Source organism: Argiope bruennichi, chromosome 6 (assembly GCF_947563725.1).
Source record: "Argiope bruennichi chromosome 6, qqArgBrue1.1, whole genome shotgun sequence".
Classification (NCBI taxonomy): Eukaryota; Metazoa; Arthropoda; class Arachnida; order Araneae; family Araneidae; genus Argiope; species Argiope bruennichi.
This window is the reverse complement of record NC_079156.1, coordinates 96,833,785-96,853,758: the sequence shown is the minus strand read 5'-3', so window position 1 is coordinate 96,853,758 and position 19,974 is coordinate 96,833,785. Positions and strand designations below refer to the sequence as shown.

The 19,974-nt window shown below is 30.0% G+C and overlaps 1 protein-coding gene across 1 annotated transcript in view; it reads left to right on the top strand.

Annotated features, from left to right (window-relative positions):
- The first annotated feature begins 1,625 nt into the window (after window positions 1-1,625).
- LOC129971836 (uncharacterized) overlaps window positions 1,626-19,974 on the top strand; it is an 82,452-nt gene continuing 64,103 nt past the window's right edge. Inside the window, exons 1-6 of the mRNA XM_056085811.1 lie at window positions 1,626-1,808; window positions 10,011-10,089; window positions 15,244-15,383; window positions 18,788-18,866; window positions 19,488-19,589; window positions 19,852-19,956. Of these exons, the coding sequence (XP_055941786.1) occupies window positions 1,720-1,808; window positions 10,011-10,089; window positions 15,244-15,383; window positions 18,788-18,866; window positions 19,488-19,589; window positions 19,852-19,956 (594 nt within the window). The 5' untranslated portion in view covers window positions 1,626-1,719. The remainder of the gene's footprint in view (window positions 1,809-10,010; window positions 10,090-15,243; window positions 15,384-18,787; window positions 18,867-19,487; window positions 19,590-19,851; window positions 19,957-19,974) is intronic.

Genomic DNA, 19,974 nt, shown 5'->3' with positions numbered 1-19,974 from the left:
CAACATATATCATTTTAGAGAAAATTCTTTTTTGTACTGTAGGATTTCAAGAATTCTCACAACATGTATAATTTTAAAGATAGTTCTTTTTTTGATATTCTGGGGATTTCAAGAAAATCAAGATTTATGACAATATGTATAATTTGAGAGATAGTTCTTTTTTGTATTTGGGGGATTTCAAGAATTTCGAGATTTAACGAAACAGATATAATTTCAAAGATAATTCTTTTTTGTATTCAGGGAATTACAAGAATATCGGGATTTATCACAACATATAAAATGTTAAAGATAGTTCTTTTTTGGTATTCCGGGGATTTCAAGAAAATCGAGATTTATCAAAACATATTTAATTTTAGATAGTTCTTTGATGTACTCGGAGATAATAAGAATTTCGAGATTTATCAAAACATATTTAATTTTAGATAGTTCTTTGATGTACTCGGAGATAATAAGAATTTCGAGATTTATCACGACATATATAATATTAAAGATAGTTCTTTCTTTGTATTCGGGGGTTTTTCAAGAAAATCGAGATATCATAACATATATAATCTTGGAGATAATTCTTTTTTGTACTGTAGGATTTCAAGAATTCTCACAACATATAAAATGTTAAAGATAGTTCTTTTTTGGTATTCTGGGGATTTCAAGAAAATCGAGATTTATCAAAATATATATAATTTTAGATAGTTCTTTTTTTGTACTCGAGGATTTCAAGAATTTCGAGATTTAACGAAACAGATATGATTTCAAAGATAGTTCTTTTTTGTATTCGGGGGATTACAAGAAAATCAAATCTATCACAACATGTATAATTTTAGAGAAAATTCTTTTTTGTACTGTAGGATTTCAAGAATTCTCACAACATATATAATTTTAAAGATAGTTCTTTTTCTGATATTCTGGGGCTTACAAGAAAATCAAGATTTATGACAATATGTATAATTTTAGAGATAGTTCTTTTTTGTACTCGGGGATTTCTAGAAAATCGAGATTTATCACAACATATATAATTTTAGAGAAAATTCCTTTTTTGTACTGTAGGATTTCAAGAATTTTCACAACATATATAATTTTAAAGATAGTTCTTTATTTATTATTATTATTATTATTATTGTTTTGATATTCTGGGGATTTCAAGAAAATCAAAGATTTATGACAATATGTATAATTTTAGAGATAGTTCTTTTTTGTACTCGGAGATTTTAAGAATTTCGAGATTTAACACAATATATATATTGCTAAAGATAGTTTTTTTTTCTTTTGTACTCGGGGGATTACAAAAGTATCGAAATTTATTAAAATTCCCCAGGACGAATGTTTTGACGATTGCAATTACTCTCTCTTTTTACATTTCATACATGACAAAATAATAATCGCTGTTTCAGACATTCGTTGCACATTTTCGAAACATCATTGAATGAGTTAATTTCTGAAATTTGCTGTTAAATCATTTTTCGATTATTTGAGCCACGCTATCAGTAACTAGCATTGTTTCGAGGATGGACGAATAGTTATTAATACTTATTCGTCTCCTATTCTGCTAGACTAAGTGCAAAAAATGCTTGAAATTTGCTAGCTTAGCTCTAAATTGTACAAGTGCGAGCCTAGTTTAAATTCGGCTGGAAAATGCAATGAGATTTCGGTTCTGAAAAGCTTTATCTGTCTATTGAAAATCTTTGTGAAGAAAGAACTGACTTTTGATCATATTTTTTAAAAATGTTTGTGAATCTGCAATCATGTTTCATGTTTATTTTTCTGATGAGTTCGTTCAATATATGTTCATGTAATCCTGTGTGCTATGATGGGTAAGTTGTTATTATTTTTTGTATATTTATTATTTACTAGCCGCCTTCGGTGTCTAACTGTTCATTCACAATATTAGTATCATTTAGTAATGCCAGTTAACCAGTTTAGTAATGTCATTTAGTAATGTAGGGAGCGGAGACAGGTAATTATTGATTATTTATATAGGTATCATGAGTTTCCATTTGAAATATAATCCTGTAATAGCTGAGTTGAAAACTCTGTTGTGGAATTTTGGTGAAGTATATCTTATCACACCAAATAAAAGTTCCTTTTTAACTTATATTTGCACACTAAACCTAAAGTATTATGATTTGTTAGCTATTAAAATAAAATGGAAAAAATAATTTGCGAAAAAAATGGTGAAAATGGTCTATTTGTTGGTTGCATTTGTGTAAAGGTTTTATTTGTAGTATTTCTGGAAAACGTAGGGCAGAAAACAACAACAAGTAGTCATTGATAACATATTTAGAGGTCATAGACTTTGAATTGAGACTTTAAAAAGTGGCAAAATCAGGGAAGTGATTAAAGATGCAGAATTGTTTACGGATTTCTTCCGTAGAGAATGGGCAACGAATTGGAGTGTTTGATATTTATCTCGAAAATAGGGAGTTGTGGGGAGGGGAGGGGAGAAGGCAATTATGATTATTTATATTGGTATCATGAGTTTCCATTTGAAATAAAATCGCTGTAATAGCTGAGTTAAAAACTTTGCTGTTTTTTTTTTGTTATAGAGAATGTGCAGTGAAGCTAGTGTTTTTGAAATTTTTTTCGAAAATCCGAAATAGTTGAGGTAAGGAGAGATAGATGAACGTTGATGGCATATTTAGATATTATTAGCATTCATACGAAATAAAAGTTGTAGAAAGTTGTAGTTGTATCAGTGGTTGAAGGTTGGTCACTGATTCATTGCTCATTTTTTCTAATTATTTTATGCCTGCTGCCTTTAGTGGCCAGCTGTTTCATCAGGAATATTATTTTTTTAAAAAATATTTTCAAATGAATCTCTATACATAGGTTAATGTTGATCATTTCTCCAAGAAAAAAATATTTAGCCTTCAAGTTATGGCAGACATGAAGACCGTGTTGTTTTAGTAGTCTTATATCTCTTCTGTTCATTATATATACGAGCTAATTTAATGGAATTAAGTTCCATTGCATCGAAGTGGCATTAAAAATTTACTTTCAGGAAAATCTATTTTTTAACTTTCGTCTTACTGTTAATTTGACTTTCTTATTTTTCATGTAAACTATACAGATATTAAGCAGAATCCTTCTTCCTTAGATTTCAACAATGGAAGAAAATCACGTGATTAAATATTTGTTGAAACAATAAAAATGGTTTGAACTTCAGTTTAAAAATTACGCAAAAATATTTTAAAAATTACTAATCTTGAGAAAAGATTTCCATGATAATTAAAATATTATCATTAAAAGACAATTTTTTGAATTTTTAAATGGCGTGAAAATAGTTTTGTGCAATAATATTTTCTTTTCAAAAATGTTAAAGTTTCACTGTATTTTTAATTAATTAACATTTAAAAAATCGCTCCGACAAAAAATTCCCACCTTCCAAAATATATATTTGATAAAATATATTAGCTGTAGACCAAACGATCTGTCCTATAGAAAGGCGGAACACGCACACGCACGCACGCACGCACGCACGCACACACACACACACACACACACACACACACACACACACACACACACATACACAGAGAGAGAGGGTGAGAGAGCAACGGATATACATTCATCTTTTATATCAGTAGAAATTGAGATATATAGATAGCATTCAAACATTTTATAAGAATTTGGATATTATCATCATTGCTGAAAAAAGCAACTGGAATTTTCAAAACAAATTAATTTTTATTTTATATAATTTCAATTCAAATTTGGTTTTATAACTATTTTGTATATGCATCTTGAATTTTTCTTTCAAACAAAAAAAAGTTTTCATTTACTATTCAAATGTTAATTAAGACACATTAAAAACCAAGATATGCTAAACTGAAAAAATAAGAAGTGAAATGATTGGTTTGACGAAACTGATCTCCGCTTGTATTTATTAAAATTTTATAGATTATACCATTGCTTAATAAGTAACATAATATCTTTCAATGTACGAAATAATTGAACGGAAAGAAGAAATTAAATTTTTTGCAGTCAGTGATAAATATTTCCGACTCTTTATTTAATTATTTATTTTTATATTATGTATACGAGAGAGTAAAAATAAGAGAGAAAGAATATTATTCTTTCACTTTATTATAACTCTTATTTCTACCAAAATACATTTCTTCAATGTCGATTAAAATATAGAATTCTGAATATGTATGTAATAATGAATACGATTTTGGATGCTTAGCCATAGTAATTTTTAGAGCCTGCTATTTTATTTTATTTTATTTGCATTCGCGATAGTAAAAACCAGCGGTAGTGGTCTCCCTAAAACTTTCTCGCATATTCTCTAATAAACGGCCTTACAAAGCAATGACGTACAATAGTTACGAAATGTTAACTTTTGGCATGAATTTATCATTTTTTACTGAATCTATCATGTCATCATTGGCAAATTATTCGGAGGTTAATCCCAGGCATGTTTTAATAGTATCCAAAAATTGAATTTGTGCTTTAGACACATTTTTCTCAATCGACTGAAACAAAAATTTGGCACAAAGCTCACAAAATCCCATACCAAATTTGATATATTTAAGTCGCTGCTTTTTTTAATTATCATATTTACATATTTCTGAAAGTACAGACCGACCGACAATCAATTCTTTTTTGGATATGGCACAAAATTTGACAGATGTCTAGACTATAGATGTTAAATTTGTGCACCAAATTTTATATATCTAGCTCCCTTCGATTATAATTATCGTGTCTGACATTTAGTAATAGATTTTAGAAAATCGAATTTGTATTTTATACGTGTCCCAACCGATTGAAATTGAAATTTGACAGACCACTACAATTGTAGTCATATATCAAATTTCATAAATTTAAGTCATTGCATTTTTGAATTATCAGTTTTACTTATGTATAAAAGTACCGATAAAAAGTCATTCCCTGGATGAATTTGGTTCCACATCTGATGCAGATCTATATTTTAGATTAATAAGATTTTATTTATCAAGCTTTTGCTAGTGTTTTGCTTGTGCTTAGACAATCGGGCAGACAGACTTCCTGTAAATGGATTTCACTCACAATTTGCTAGATATATCGAGATTTGGTGTAAAGGCAATATAACTCATTTCGTCAGCCTAGCCCAAAAGGTTTGTAACAGACAGATAGGGAGACATAATGCCAACAATATATTTTTTAAACCTGTGGAGGTGTAAATCTTGGTGATTCGTCCATATATCGAGTTTGAATTTTCTGTCGATTACACTAACGTAAGTATTGTAATAAAATTAAAAGGTTTAAACTTACAATAAAAAAAGAGAATGTGTGTTTTTCAACATTTGATTAGAAACCGATTTTTTAAAAACCTCAAGAATTCTAAAACTACGTACTTTTGTCTTATACGCAACTAGCTTCTTCATTACTACCCCTTGATAGTGACATATTGACGCCATCAGCATTTGTTCTGCCTGAAACACTTTAGTTACACCACGGAATGTCAGTAATGGGTTTCAAATTATTTTTACTTACATTTTAAATAATAACTCTATTTTTAAAACGTAATTATAAATAGCCAGGAGGAAGAATTACAATATTACGTTTATTACAAATATTGCAAAAATTACTTTTTCCTGGGGAATAAAATAAATTAGTAAAATTATTTTTCGATTAACCAGCATTATCAATTCAATGACGTATTCCCAAACTGGTTATCGATTTACCACAGACTTTTAAGAGAATTTATATAATTTTTTCAGTAAACCTGAAAATTACATCATTCTATAGTTTCATCATATCATAGTTCATTTTATAGTATCATCATTTTATAGTTTTATCATTTTATACATTTACCATAGATTTTTAAGAGAATTTATATAGTTTTTTCAGTAAACCTGAAAATGACATCATTTTATAGTTTCTTGCTATTATTTATATGTGTAACAACATATTGTTACAAACCTATAATATTGCTACCCGGCACGAATAGAGTCATCGTAAGAAAGACCGTTGTACGATCGGTCCTGTACGTGCTGAGATCAATGAACTTAGAGCTTGGCGAGCATTTGGCGGCTTGGCGATAAATTTGGCGAGTTTGGCGACTAAATGGATAATACCAGAAAGTTCGAGAACTTTCAGAACTTTCACGATCCATCCACTAAGACACGAGGTACAGCCAGCTACGACCTGATTGGTCTGAAGATTCTAGCCCCGCCTCCCGGAGCTATAAAAGACAGGCAATCTGAATCTGAAGAAGAAGTCGTGTCGTGTGTATCGTCAGAAGTTGTGTGGATAGTCAGAGGCGGTGTGTGGTGAGCAGTCGGAGTCGCCGACAAAATGAGGTCTTGGAGGATTAGACAGCAAGAAAGCTGCTGAACTATAGCAATTAAATGCGCTGAGTAATTACGATTGATCGACGGTATTTTGCTGTATAGAAAAATTTTGTAACAATATATATTATTTGGCCAGAAAAGCTTTTTAATATTCACTCTTTTTGATTATCAGTTTGTTTTATATAAAAATTCATAACAGCAGTCAGGCACGAAACAGCTCTCGTTTTGTTTTAAAATACTACAAGAAACTATATTATACGAAGTATTTGAAGGTTCTTTCACGATAGAGCCATGTCTGATTATAAAAAATAGTTAAATTATTTTCTATTTAGTAACTCTAGGCAACGGTTTAGAGGCGTCACAACAACGCAGTGTGCAACAAAACAACAGGATTATGAAGAATTAATGCGAATCGTTAAAAACTCTCATGCGAATAAGCAAAAATAAATACTAAATTTTTTCTGTCTATTATAAAAGTTTTAATACATTTCAGAGCATCGGATGTTTTATAAGCATGATAAAATTTTTAAAGGGTAGTTTTTCTGTAATTTGTGTAATGTAAAAATCCCTACATATTGTATGCAATGACTGATACAATCAAGCCAGACAAAATATAAGGCAGAAAGTCATTTCTATGAATTCAAAGCGGCATCTTATATCAATCTAAAATATATAATTGTAAATAAATATTGTGTCTATCGATCATAAGAACTGTTTCAAAATGGTGAATGATAGCGACCTGACATTTGCGCATGGCTTTCTGGGGATATTTTTTCGCTTAACTGTTGCTTAATTAAAATATTTAATTTAATCGTTAAAATTAAGATAATTTTCAGATATTTTCATTTATTGGAAATATTTTTCATACAAAAAAAATACTTGTTTATTTTTACCACCGCCGCAATAAATTCCCCCCCCCCCAAAAAAAAGAAAAAAAAATTACAAACTTCGGTCAATTTTGCGATTGGTAGTTAGGCATTGGTAATCTTGGCATAATCTGAAAATCGCCAAGTAAACACGGGAATGCAATAATCTTTGTGAAATCTTGGCATCTTAACATATAATGTAATTGGCTATCTTGGCTTAATCTAAAAATTGCTTAATAAACCGGGAACCATAAAATTAACCAAGCACAGACAAAAATTATTTTCACACCATCTTCAAGAACGATAAATTATATTTTTAATGTTATCATTTTTTTTTTTTTTTGCGATGGAATTTTTTTTTCTCTCTAATTTAAACAAATACTTCAAAATTATTTTCAATGGAAATAATAACAATTAAATTTAAATTAATATGTTGTTGCATCAAGACCTTCATTAATGTATTTTTGCCAATTTTAAAATTATGATAAAAATACTATTTTATATGGATTTTTACTTCCACTTTTTTATTTCATAGCTCACACAATTTTACTATGCACTTGAGGTAATCTAATAGCGTTAGGTTGATTACCATGGCTATTTCAAATTTAATTTCTATAAATTTTTTAATAATCATAATTAGTAAATTCAAGTTTGCTGAGTACCATTCCTACGAAAAAACAACAAATATGCCGTCTAGTATTTGCTTTTGTTTAGTTTATAGAAAAGTCCTAGCCGATAAATGAACTTTATTAAACTTTCTTTTCTAAAATTATTTATTTTAAAAATGCCCAAAAGGAAGAGAAAGGCACTTAATCTTGCTTGTCTCGCCACAATATATTAGAAGCAATCACAGTAGAAGTAAATTCAAGAAAAAAATGAAAAACTCATGAATTACATATAATCCAGTAAACTAAGGAATAAAAGAACATAACTATTAAAGAAACTGAAAAAATGCTAATTTTGTTTAAAGAAAAAACTTAATTAGTTATTGATTTTTCTTAAATTTCTTAAATCCATTTTTCTTAAACTTTTTCCAAATATTCATCTACACTTTTATTAAAGATGAATGCGTGTGTGTTGGTGCTCTGCAGACTAGATCTTTTGTTTTGGAGCTATCGCATTCGGCACATAGATAAAATTAAACAGGGGTTTAAAATGTGCAAAAAAAAAAAAAAAAAAAAAGAGAGAGAGAGAGAGTTTTTTTAAAAAATTTAAGTAGAACTTCAATTAATTAAAATTTTGATGTTTTTTTCGCAATAATTTCCACACATAATACATTAATTATACCAATTTCTTAGCTGTATAATTTTTTTTTTTACTTTTAATCAAATTAAAAAAATATTTTAAGAATATTTCCAAGAATATATTTCACTTAAAATATAGAGTTTAAAATAGAATGTATTAATAGTATGGGTCAATATAAATATCATGATGAATTACACGAGTTTCAAATTTTTATTTAGGTCTTAGGAGTCATAATAAATAAAATGTTCTTGATACACTTTCATTTTAATTTTAAAAAATCCCATTCTTTTGCGTCAAGAACTGTCTAGAGTTATGAAAATTTGAACATCACTATTTCATAAAACCGTGCGATTTCAGATCACTCCATATACCGTCCAGGAAAAGATGCACCAATCAGCATCCAGAGTTTTCCCGAAGCTGATTGGCCTAAAATAATGAAACTATTTATTGTTCTAAAATGATGAGATTCGAAGCTTCAAATCTTGGCAAAATTATTGAAGATTTCTTAGAATTTAGATAAAGATTCTTAAGGATTTTTCTCGGCAACAGATTTAAACTTTTTTTTAAAAAAAGTTAGAATAGCAAGAATATTTAGTTGAATATGATTTATAGAACCAGAGGATTGTGTAAAATTCATAATTTTTCCAGTAGTACATTAAGTGATTGAAAAAAATTATTATTATTTACGTCATTTACAGCATTTTCTCTGTTGAAAGTGCATACTTATCTGAAATATTTAAAATTTAGCTGCTGGGTCATAATTACAGCGTACACCAGGTATATAAAATCTTTCAATGTAACGGTCATTTGAAAAACCAATTTAACTTTCATAGAACAACAGGCTAATTTTAAAGAGAAAAAAGAAATAAATTTGAAAAATGAAAGTAAAAAAAAAAAAAAAACCTAGAGGTTTAATGCTTTTTTACAAAAAGCCATTCAATAAAAATAAAAAAAATTAAAATAAACATGCATAAACTCTGTCAGCATACTAGTTCTAATCAAAAGTGTGTATTAAAATATTTTCCGCAGTAAAGTAAATCTTTTATCAAACTGTAGTTGAATCCCAATAAAACAGAGTCTAGATTTCCATAAGTCGGTATTTAACTTTGATTTTACGAGCTCTAAAGCTGTAGCCTTTACTTATATCAATGGACATATCACTAATAAAATCAGGTACTTTTCCTTTAGCCGGGCGCAAGTGAAAAATCGCCAAATAATGTAGAATTCCGCCAAATTTCTTACGCCAAATTCGCGTTTAGTTCACAATTGGCGACATTTGCGCCCGGCTAACGGAAAAGTACCGAAAATCAATTATTCAAAATAGTATGAAGATTTAGAAATTTTAATGTCTTATTGATTGCTAACAATTATAATAAAACTTTTGCTTTTGCTGCATGTCTTAGTTTACATAACTTGGTCAACTGCATGTTTTGGTTTATTTGGATCTCTGAAAAAGCCATTAAGACAAAGTTATATAAAATATTTAATTGAAAAGTTAGGCAAAACTAGCAAACCGGTTAATGAATTAAAGCAAACCGTCTGGTCTACAAAAGTGGCTAGTCTTTATTATAAATAGAGACGTAATTTGGTTTAATTATACAAAATGTATAATGCTAGTTTTTTTTTTCAGGTATTCCTTGTTACGCATTACACCTACTACAGAAAAACAATTGAAATGCTTATTAGACATTCATTCTAAATATCCGGAAGTGAGTACAAATATATTTTATTAAATATTGCATAGAATATTATATAATAAAATATTACATTCATTCTAGAATGATTATGACCTATAATAATAAACTTTAAGAAAATGAAGTAGCATGATAATGTTTTGCTTTGGTTATATATGAAGAGTAGACTTTTCATAAAGAATGATAGTTTGATACCCGCAAGATTCCATAAGCATTCTTATCTTGGAAAGATAAGAATGCAACAATAATAATTAATTAATTTAATTTTTACTTTCTCTCCTACTTAGTATAGAAAAAGTATAATAATCGTTAAAAAATTCGAGATTTTGACGAATCTTCATGCTTTCGAAGTGCTTCAGTTCGAAAACACAGTTTTTGGAAAATGTCCATCTGTTTATCTGTGACAAAGACAACTCAAAATCAATTTGAGCTAAACAGTTGAAATTTGGTATGTGGTCATTAAATCAAATTCGCAGATTTCTATCAAATTTTGAGTAAAATCTGCTCAGAGGAAGTCCATCATGTGGCTATTGGAATCTAAGTTAACACGATAATTACAAAACGATGAGAGCTAGACAGATAAAATTTGGTACACAAATTTAACATTTATCGTGCTGACACCTGTCATATTTTCAGTTAAATCCAACTACGGATTGATTGTCTGTTGGTCTATGTTTTAAAAAGTAAATAAACGCGATAATTAAAAAACGCAATGACTTAAATATATCAAATTTGATATGGGAATTCTTGATTACAACTGCAGTTTTGCGTCAAATTTTTGTTTCAACTGGTTTGGAAAAACGTGTCTAAACACAAAATCGATTTTCGGATGCTAATATTGCATGCCGGGGATTAATCGCCAAATAATTCGCCAAGGATGATATGATAAATTCAGTAAAAACGCTAAATTCATGCCTAATATTTGTGGTGAACCTTATAAGTCAGATAATAGCTACGAAACATGAGTATTACTTTTGTCTTGTGGTCTTGTCACTTGGCTTCGAATCACAAGGTCCCGGGTTCTATTCTCGCTCATCACAATCCGCTACATTGGTGACCTCGGACAATGAAACTTCAACCTTCGTACATCTGTTGTGGCGCCATCTACCCACAGGAACCAAAGGTCGTCAGATTCACTTCACGCAGCAACACAAAGCCGTCAGGCTCACTTCACGCAGTAACACAAAGCCATCAGACTCACTTGGCGCAACAGCAACCACTCACCCACACACGCTCGCTATAAAGCTTGGCGCTTCACAAATGCTCAAATGGGTACAGGCACATTAGACTCAACAGCTAAATACATCGCCACTCAGTTGCAATACCGTTCGTCTCACCTCTGACTCACTGGAGGGAGAGTATTGTGGTGAACCTTATAAGTCAGATAACAGCTACGAGACATGAGTATTAATTTTGTCTTGTTACTCGGCTGCGAACCACAAGGTTCCAGGTTCTATCCTCGTTCAGGCAATCCGCTACATGTTAATATTTCATAACTATTGTACGCCAATGCCATGCAAGGCTTTCTCTGGGATAACACCTATATTTGAGAATATTCACGAAAGTTTTGGGAAAAACAGTCTTGGTAAGGATTCTTTTTTCTGAAATTGATCATCGGATAGAGTTGAATCGAATCTAAATGTGAACTAACTTGATTGGTCTCGCCAGAACTTCCACACATACTCTTCAGTAAAGGTTTCATTCAACTCCCTGCGCATAAAACTGTAGATTTTGGATTAAGACCGCTACGTGGTATTGATGAAGATAGTTTCAAAACGTAGATTTTTGGCCTGAATCTAGCATTTTCACTGAATCTATCGCGAAGATATATATTTTTAGAAGTATTTTTGCTAGCCGATTGACACCAAAATGTGACACAAAATACAGTTGTATTCACAAGATAACACAATGAATTTAATTAATTCAAATCAGTGTATTTACATGCATACTAAAGTAGACCGACAGACAATCAACTATTTAACGAATTTGGTTGGTTCAAGATTTGATTCAAGCAGTTTTGAGCTATCGGGTTTGCAGGCAGACAGGCGGTCATAATGCTAGAAATATGCTACATATTGAACTTAGGGATGACTGAATGTGGAGATTCATCGAAATCTTGAGTTCGATTTTTTTTGGGGGGGGGGAGGAGATTACTATTACTTATTTGCAAAAGATTTATAATTACATGCTAAATTTGTGTACTAAGTTTTATCTATCTAGTTTTTTTTATATTTTGCAATTATTGAGTTCGCTTGTATTTCGAAGACCTACAGAAAGACTGAATGGATTTCGTTAAACTTTGACAAAAATATACAAATTTGTTATAAAGACCAAATACCAAATTTCATCTGTTTTAGCCCATAACAGTTTTCTGTTATCTTGTTTCCAAATAAACAGATATATATATATATGTAATGATATTTTAAACTCTTAATTTAATCCAAGCTAATTTCCAAAACTTTATTTTAAGTCAGCCCATAGTAAGTTCATTCTCTTATTTCGTGATCTAATTCCACTTTCGGTTTAATTAATCCCTTTGTAAAAATAATGCGCCATCAGTACTACGTATCGAGTGAAAGTGACACCTCCGTTGCCCTTCTCAAAGGTCACCACGTGTATTGAATTGGCGCGTGGCTGGAAATCCCATCTTATATAAGACTAGTGATCATTTATTTCTCCCCTTTTTGCCTTTTTTACTTCTGCTTTTGTGTCGCGTTGTGGCGGACGTGCCTTGTCCGTGTCTCTGCTTGTAAATAATTATTCTTTCACGAAACGGATATTAAAATTAATTAAAAAATATAACATGTCTCTTCAACGTCTTCGAACCTGCATTCTGCTTCAAACAAAATAATGTTACATTTGTATTTCTAGAAGTATGTTTTTTCGGACTCAGAGAAGTCTGAAATGCTCAGATTCTTCAAAATATCGAATTGTTTTGACAATTAGAGTGCATATTCTTTGTATATTTCTTAAATGAGAAAATGAAAAATAATATTGTTTTTGCACGTTTCTTTTTTCGTTTTATTTTGATAGAGAAACAATAAATTAGAATATTTCCTGCAAACGACCTCATAGAGTTGAAATTATATAAGAATAATTTTGTGAAAAGCGAAGAAGTAAAACTCCTTCTCCAGGATTTATATTTTCTATTTCTATATTTATCACAGTTCTGCAAAAGAAAGGTTAGAACCTATCCAGAAAACAGTTAAAGAAAAATTACTTAAAAAGAATATTTTGACATACTGGTTTTAAATTAGAGAGAAATAAAAGTTCTAATGACAAAACAAATTGAAAAACATTAGGGAATTCGAATGTCTAATGCAGGAATTTTAGTTTTAATTTTTAAAAATCAACTAAAAAAATGTGATCATTAATTTTTTCTTCAAAATTCAAAAAATTATATTAGTAGCGCAAAAACCATTTCTTCACATTTACGCTTCCTCTTCAATATTATGCTGAATTTTTCTGCAATCATTAGAAATAATATTATAGACAAATACATGAGAAAAATAATCTATATAAAACAAAATCTAAAGTAAAAATTATTTTTTACATTCAATTTCAAAATTCGAGTTTTGAGGAGCATTGAGTCATTATTATGACTACTCGTGTGCCAAATTTTAAAATTGTAAGTGCAATTGACTTATTTAAAACACACACAGACACAGACACACACGCGCACGCACGCACACGCACACCTTTATTATTAATTAGACAATAAATGCTTTACATTATAACAATTTTTGAAAAATGGTCACACATGGTTAAAACCCAGGTAGAATAGGGATGTACGGTTTTATGAATAGTTCTCGAATCGGGAAAATTGTAATTCATTCGGCTAATACAGAGAAATGCCACGAAATAAAAATTGCACGCCAAGAAAAAAGATCACAAACATTTTTTGCAACCTGCATAATTTCTTTCCGGTGTCAACTTTTATTGCTTTTTCATTTACAAATAAATAACCGTAAAAAAAAAAATAAAAAAAATACAGCAATTAGATTTTGTTGTATCTCTATGTTTCAGTACTGCTCGAGTACGAAAAACACATTTTTTGACATATGACTGTCTGTCTGTCTATGAATACGAACATTCAAAAATATTCAAGGCCAGGGAAATGAGATTTCGTATGTGGCCAAATTTTAGATTTCTGTAAAATTTGAACGAAATCCATTAAGAGGAAATTTGTCTTACTGTCTGTTCAAGTTCAGTAAACTTAGTAACCAAGAAATTTAAAAAAAAAGCTAGATGAATAAAATTTGGTACAGATATTTAGTCTCTAAATTGTAGATCATTAACAAATTTTGAACAAAAGACGTCAAGGGGTTAACCGTCTGTCAGTCTGTACTTTCGCTATGTAAAAGCGATAGCTCAAAAATACAAAGATTTAAAGAAATGATATTTGGTATACGATCTTATTACTAAAACTGTAGTTATGAGCCAAATTTTAATTTCATTCAATCCAAAAAAGAGTGCTCAAAGTGTATACTCAATTGTCTTCTATATACTATGAGCACAAAAACCGTATGTGAAGAACTCTGAAAATAAAAATCTGAGCACACGTTCTTTTACAAGTATGCTTAATGCTTAAGTGGGGGAGATGAACCTGTCAGTCATTAATTTACAAAAGATCTCAGTTCCATAAACAAAAAAAGCAGAGAAAAAGAAACGACTATAACTTAAGTAATATGCAAATTTCAGAATTAGCAAGGTTATTTTCTTTTGCGCTTTATAGATTTTGCGCCCTTTTCAAATTATCATCTGTAGCGGATCCCTCCGACTTCCCTTTAGCTTCGCCATTGCTTCGTGATAATCTCTTCCAGAAATTCTTAAAGCTACAACCTTGTCTATTCAAATCATTATAAAAAATGCTATTGCTTCATATATTCTATTTTGTGACCTCCACATCGCTTAAAATAAGTAATACACATTTCTAGTGACTTCATTGAAAAACTTTATAGTTTTAAAAGAGTTAAATTTGGTGTCGAATTAATCATATGATTTTCTCTAGTAAATTACTAATTCCTCAAATAGAGAAGGAGAAAATTGGGTGGCTTCTGAAGTCCGCAGAGATCTTTTATTTCGAGACCTTCGACTTTTCAAGTTCATTGCAACTCATCAAAATATATTTCTTTTAAATTTATCTAAAATTTTATTTATGTCTTCCAGGATCTGGTGTTTTGGCTTCGCACTTCTGCTGTCAATCATTCGGCCGACTTAATGGTAGAACCAAAAATCAAAGCATTGTTCATCAAACAACTGGCATCTCTTCGAATGCCTTATAAAGTTCTAATTCCTGATATAGGAAAGTAAGGATTTAATCTTTCAAACTGCTTTTTTATTGCTTATTTGCTTAACTACAAATATTTAACTTCATAATGTCAAATTTCCGTCGTAAATTAGATCGCATTATACCTCTAGTCGACTATCATATATGGTCATTTATATACAACGCTTGTCACTTCTTATACGTCCATCGAGTTATTTATATGTAGTATTATAATATCATCCTCTGCCAAATTATAAAGAGTAACTGAGATTCTACAGAAATAAGTTGTATACAATGCTAGGGATTATACAGAAACATAAAAGTTTCTAAAGGGTATCTCAAAATAAACGCAACGTTTGAATTTGCCACTTTTCGTGCAGCACAGTGATGGCAACCCTATTAAATAACCATTTGAAAGCTGATAGTTTAGTCAGCCATCTAACCCTCCGACCTGCCTCGAAGGCACACGGATTTAAACCATAAAAACTGAATGACCGGACCGCCGCAACAGCAACATTGACGGGAACTGTGGTTGAGTCCTAAGGGCTGTCACCGGCCACGGTACAACTCTCTCCGAAGGAAGTACGTCCCGTTAAGTCCCAGCTGATAGTTTAGAGTTGATAAAAATGGAGCGTTACATCATAGTACAACTTATTTTCATTGTTTAACAATACTTCAAAAATAATGAAAATCTGGGGTCACAATTCGAAAATTTGAGATTTGGTCCCATAGATTGTGCAATTTAACACCACTGGATTTCTTTTTATGGGGTTATTTGAAGTCAAAGGTCTATGCCAACAAGCCCACAAGTACGCGTGCACTAAACGAGAAAATTCAACGCTACATCAACGAAATTCAGCCAAATTTATACAAAATGGCCATGAAAAATTTCGATAAAAGAGGTGCATGTCCCAGCAAAGCCGTGGAAGCCGTTTGCCCTATGTGTTATTCTAGACATAACCCTATCCTGTGTACTTTATGATTCAATAAAGATATAACAGTTTAAAGAAAAAAATGTTTGTATTTAATTCAAATCTTGTGTTAAAACGTTGTTCTACTATGTAACGCTACATTTTTACAACCCTAAGCTATCAGCTGTCAAATGTTTTTTTTAAAATTGTGTTCTCAACACTTTACTGCTCGAATGGTGGCAAATTCAAATCTTGCGTTCATTTTGGGACACCCGTTATAATAGAATCCCAGCACACTATGAAACGCTTGTCAATATTTTTACACTTACTTTTATTCAACATCATATTAACGCCTTCGGCCATTGTAATTCGATCTGTATGCTTTTCGAGGTTGAGGACTTAATAAAACAAGTTAGCTTCAAAAGCAGAAATGAGTATGAACCTGAGGGTAATATATGAAAACTGAGATAAGCTTCAGTGGAGAATAAGTAAACATACAGAAAACGGAGTATAAACAGGAAAAGCAATGAGGAGGCTTTGTAAATGTTTAGAAATAGATTAATGTACAATAATGGATATTACAATCAAATAAGAATTGATTAAAGCAAATTATTTAAGATCTATTGAACGAAAAAATAATTATAATAATTAGTTCCAAAAAGTAAAGATTAGATAATTAGTCAAATAAAAGCTGAAGAACAAATTGAATTTCTTCGTCTAAATATAAAGAAGATTTCAAGAGCAAAAGAAAGCTGATAACAAAAGATTGACTTTCTTCCATATTATCAAATATTATTCTTCACAGTAGCAATGTTTGGTGGCCAGCTCGTTCGCTGCGAATATTGTTTGTATTATTTCCAATTAAAATTTTTTATATAGAATTTTTCATAATTTCCCTAGTTTAGTTTAGTTAAATTAACATCCTGTTTAAAGCAACACTAGGGGTAATTTGGTAGCGGATCTCGTAATTTTGAACCACGGACAGATGACGAGGACAAAGCCTGAGTAGGGCCACCTCTCCAAATTTCTGTAATACACCAGCAGGCACGATTCCCCAAAGGATATACAAGCATCAAATTGTGACAAACATCAAAACCTTGTTATTTTAATACCCTTATATCAGTTCCATTGCGCGTATGAATCACCCTAATAGTCCCATGATATCACTGTGTTACTAAAAAAAAAAGAAACTTTTACCTATTTCCTAATTTTCTCAATATTGTAACTTCACTTTTTTTTTATTTATCTTGTAAACTGACAGATATAACCCACAACTGCCGATTTTTTTAAACTTTAGACCGAATATTTATATATATATATACACATAAAGTTGTGTAACAGTATAATTATATTTAAATTATGTTTTTTTAAACATTTGATATTTTTGAAAAAGTCCCAAATGGGTATTGTTATAAAATGATCAATAAAAACAAGACTGAATAAGTAATTTATTGTTACTATAACTAAATTACATATTTAAGTACAGTGTTCAGTTATAATATAAAAACAAGACCAAAAATGTAATGCTTCAAATATGATAATTCTATTCCATTCAACTTACAGTCGAATTTTAAATTTGTTTCCTTTTGCAAAGAAAGGAAGCACAGAATACACACTTTCTGCTACATACAATTTTGACTAATATATACAGAATGAAACTAAACAGTCTTTCGTACCAAATATAACTTTGGCTTCGAGTGGTGTATGTAAATTCTAAAATCCTCAAATGGGGATCGTGACAGGTAATGGGTTAAACATAATCCTTCTTCCTTAGCTTACAAAAATGGAAGAAAATTATATGATCTATGATGGAACAATGAAAAGAGTTTTAGCTTCAATTCAACAATAAAATCTATTGTAAAAATTAAATCAAAAAACATTTAATCGAACGTGATAATAGACTTAATCGTCGACATATAGGCAATCGATATGACTTACCTGTGAAAATTGATGGCTATATCCTTCAAAATCATTTTCACATAAAAAGAATGTTTATAATATCTTAAAACTTTTAAATAATCTTTGTAATGATATAGGTTTCATTTATGTACAATTTTTCTTTATTTTTTAACAATTTTTTTTTAAATGTAATATAATATACAATCTGTAATGCTGTGATGTAATTCAAACAGGTAACATATATTTGATAGTAACTTAGAAATGAATCAATTAAAGAGGAATACAGCAACATTAAAAGCGGTATGAAATTGCACAAGGAGAAAGGTGAAACTACTCAGATTAGGCGATTATACAATAGATTAAACGCTTTTACATATATTTCATTGTTAAATAAATATAAATAAGAGTTTATTTATTAATTATGCCGTTTTTTAAATTATGGTGTCAGGTTTCCTATGTTATATTTTTACTTTTTACTACCTTTTGTATTTTTTCCATTTTACAAAGCAATTTTATATTTTGTTTCGAATCAAATGGGCCATCATTTTATTACTCATATGAAAAACAAATTTCAAATTTCGTATTTTATTTTGAAACAAGAAGTAAGATTAATTTTAAAAATTGCTTTTTCCAGAATAATCAAAGAAGAGAATGTGACACCTGAAGAGAGAGCAAAGTTAGGGTTCTTTGAAGTATATAGGAGTTTTGTTGAGGTAAGATACAATATTTGAAAAACATTGGTTTTTGGAAGCAAAGCTATTTTGGTTTTCTCTTGTATATAAAAAAGAAAATAATGAAATAATTAAAAAAAATTTATTTGATGATCTGCTTGTTTTAGACTACATAAAGTCAGAAAAAAAAAACTTTTTTGAAAATTTCATTCAATATAAGATGAAATATTCGGTATGAGCTCCAAACCAAAACCTGTATTATTTTTTTTAATTCAACTTTGTTCGAACAAGAAGAAAAAATGACATCGAAAATTGCTTATAAGTACTTTTTATTAAGTCTGAATTCGTGGATTGGATAAGAATAATTTCTAAAAGTTCTATTCTACAATTTCAAATGTTTTTTTGCAGATCGTCATTCAGAAAATAGTGATCAAATTAATTCAAATTATCATTTTTTTTCTAAATTATTATGCCTAAACATGTTTTTTGATATATCTTAATGCACATAGCCTTTGAATTTTTGCAAAGAAGACTTATACCATTTTTTCCATTAAAAAAAACGTTTTTAGTACAAGCTTTTTTAAGCTAATTATCTTAAATAATTCTTCGTTTTTTGAAATTCCATTGTAATTTTAACTATAACATATTTTTCTTTTTTTACAGATAGACCATTATATTGAAGATCTAGCTTACAGATTCCCAGAATGTGTGTCCTTAATACCGTATGGCTTATCCTCTGAAGGTAGAACTCTCCAACTTCTTCGAGTAAGCCATATTTTTTTAACAAAACTATTCAACTATTTCGACTAAAACTTATTTAAAACTAACTTTGAGCGATTATCTTTAATATAAAGTTAGCTACTTTGTGCTGTATTTGTAAAATATCTTTTCAAAATTCTAATAAATTGAACATTAAAGCATATATGTGGTGAACTTTCCCAGATGCATTTATATATTTAAAGTTGTAGTTGATGTTTTGTTTTGTTTCTTTTCTTTTTTCTTTTTCTTTCTTCTTTTTTTATTTTAGATATCTTCGAATCCAGCAGAAAGGAAACCAGCCATCTGGATTCAAGGAGGGACTCACGCAAGAGAATTTATCAGTCCTGCAACAGTTCTATATATTGCTACTAAAGTAGGTGAAACATTGCTT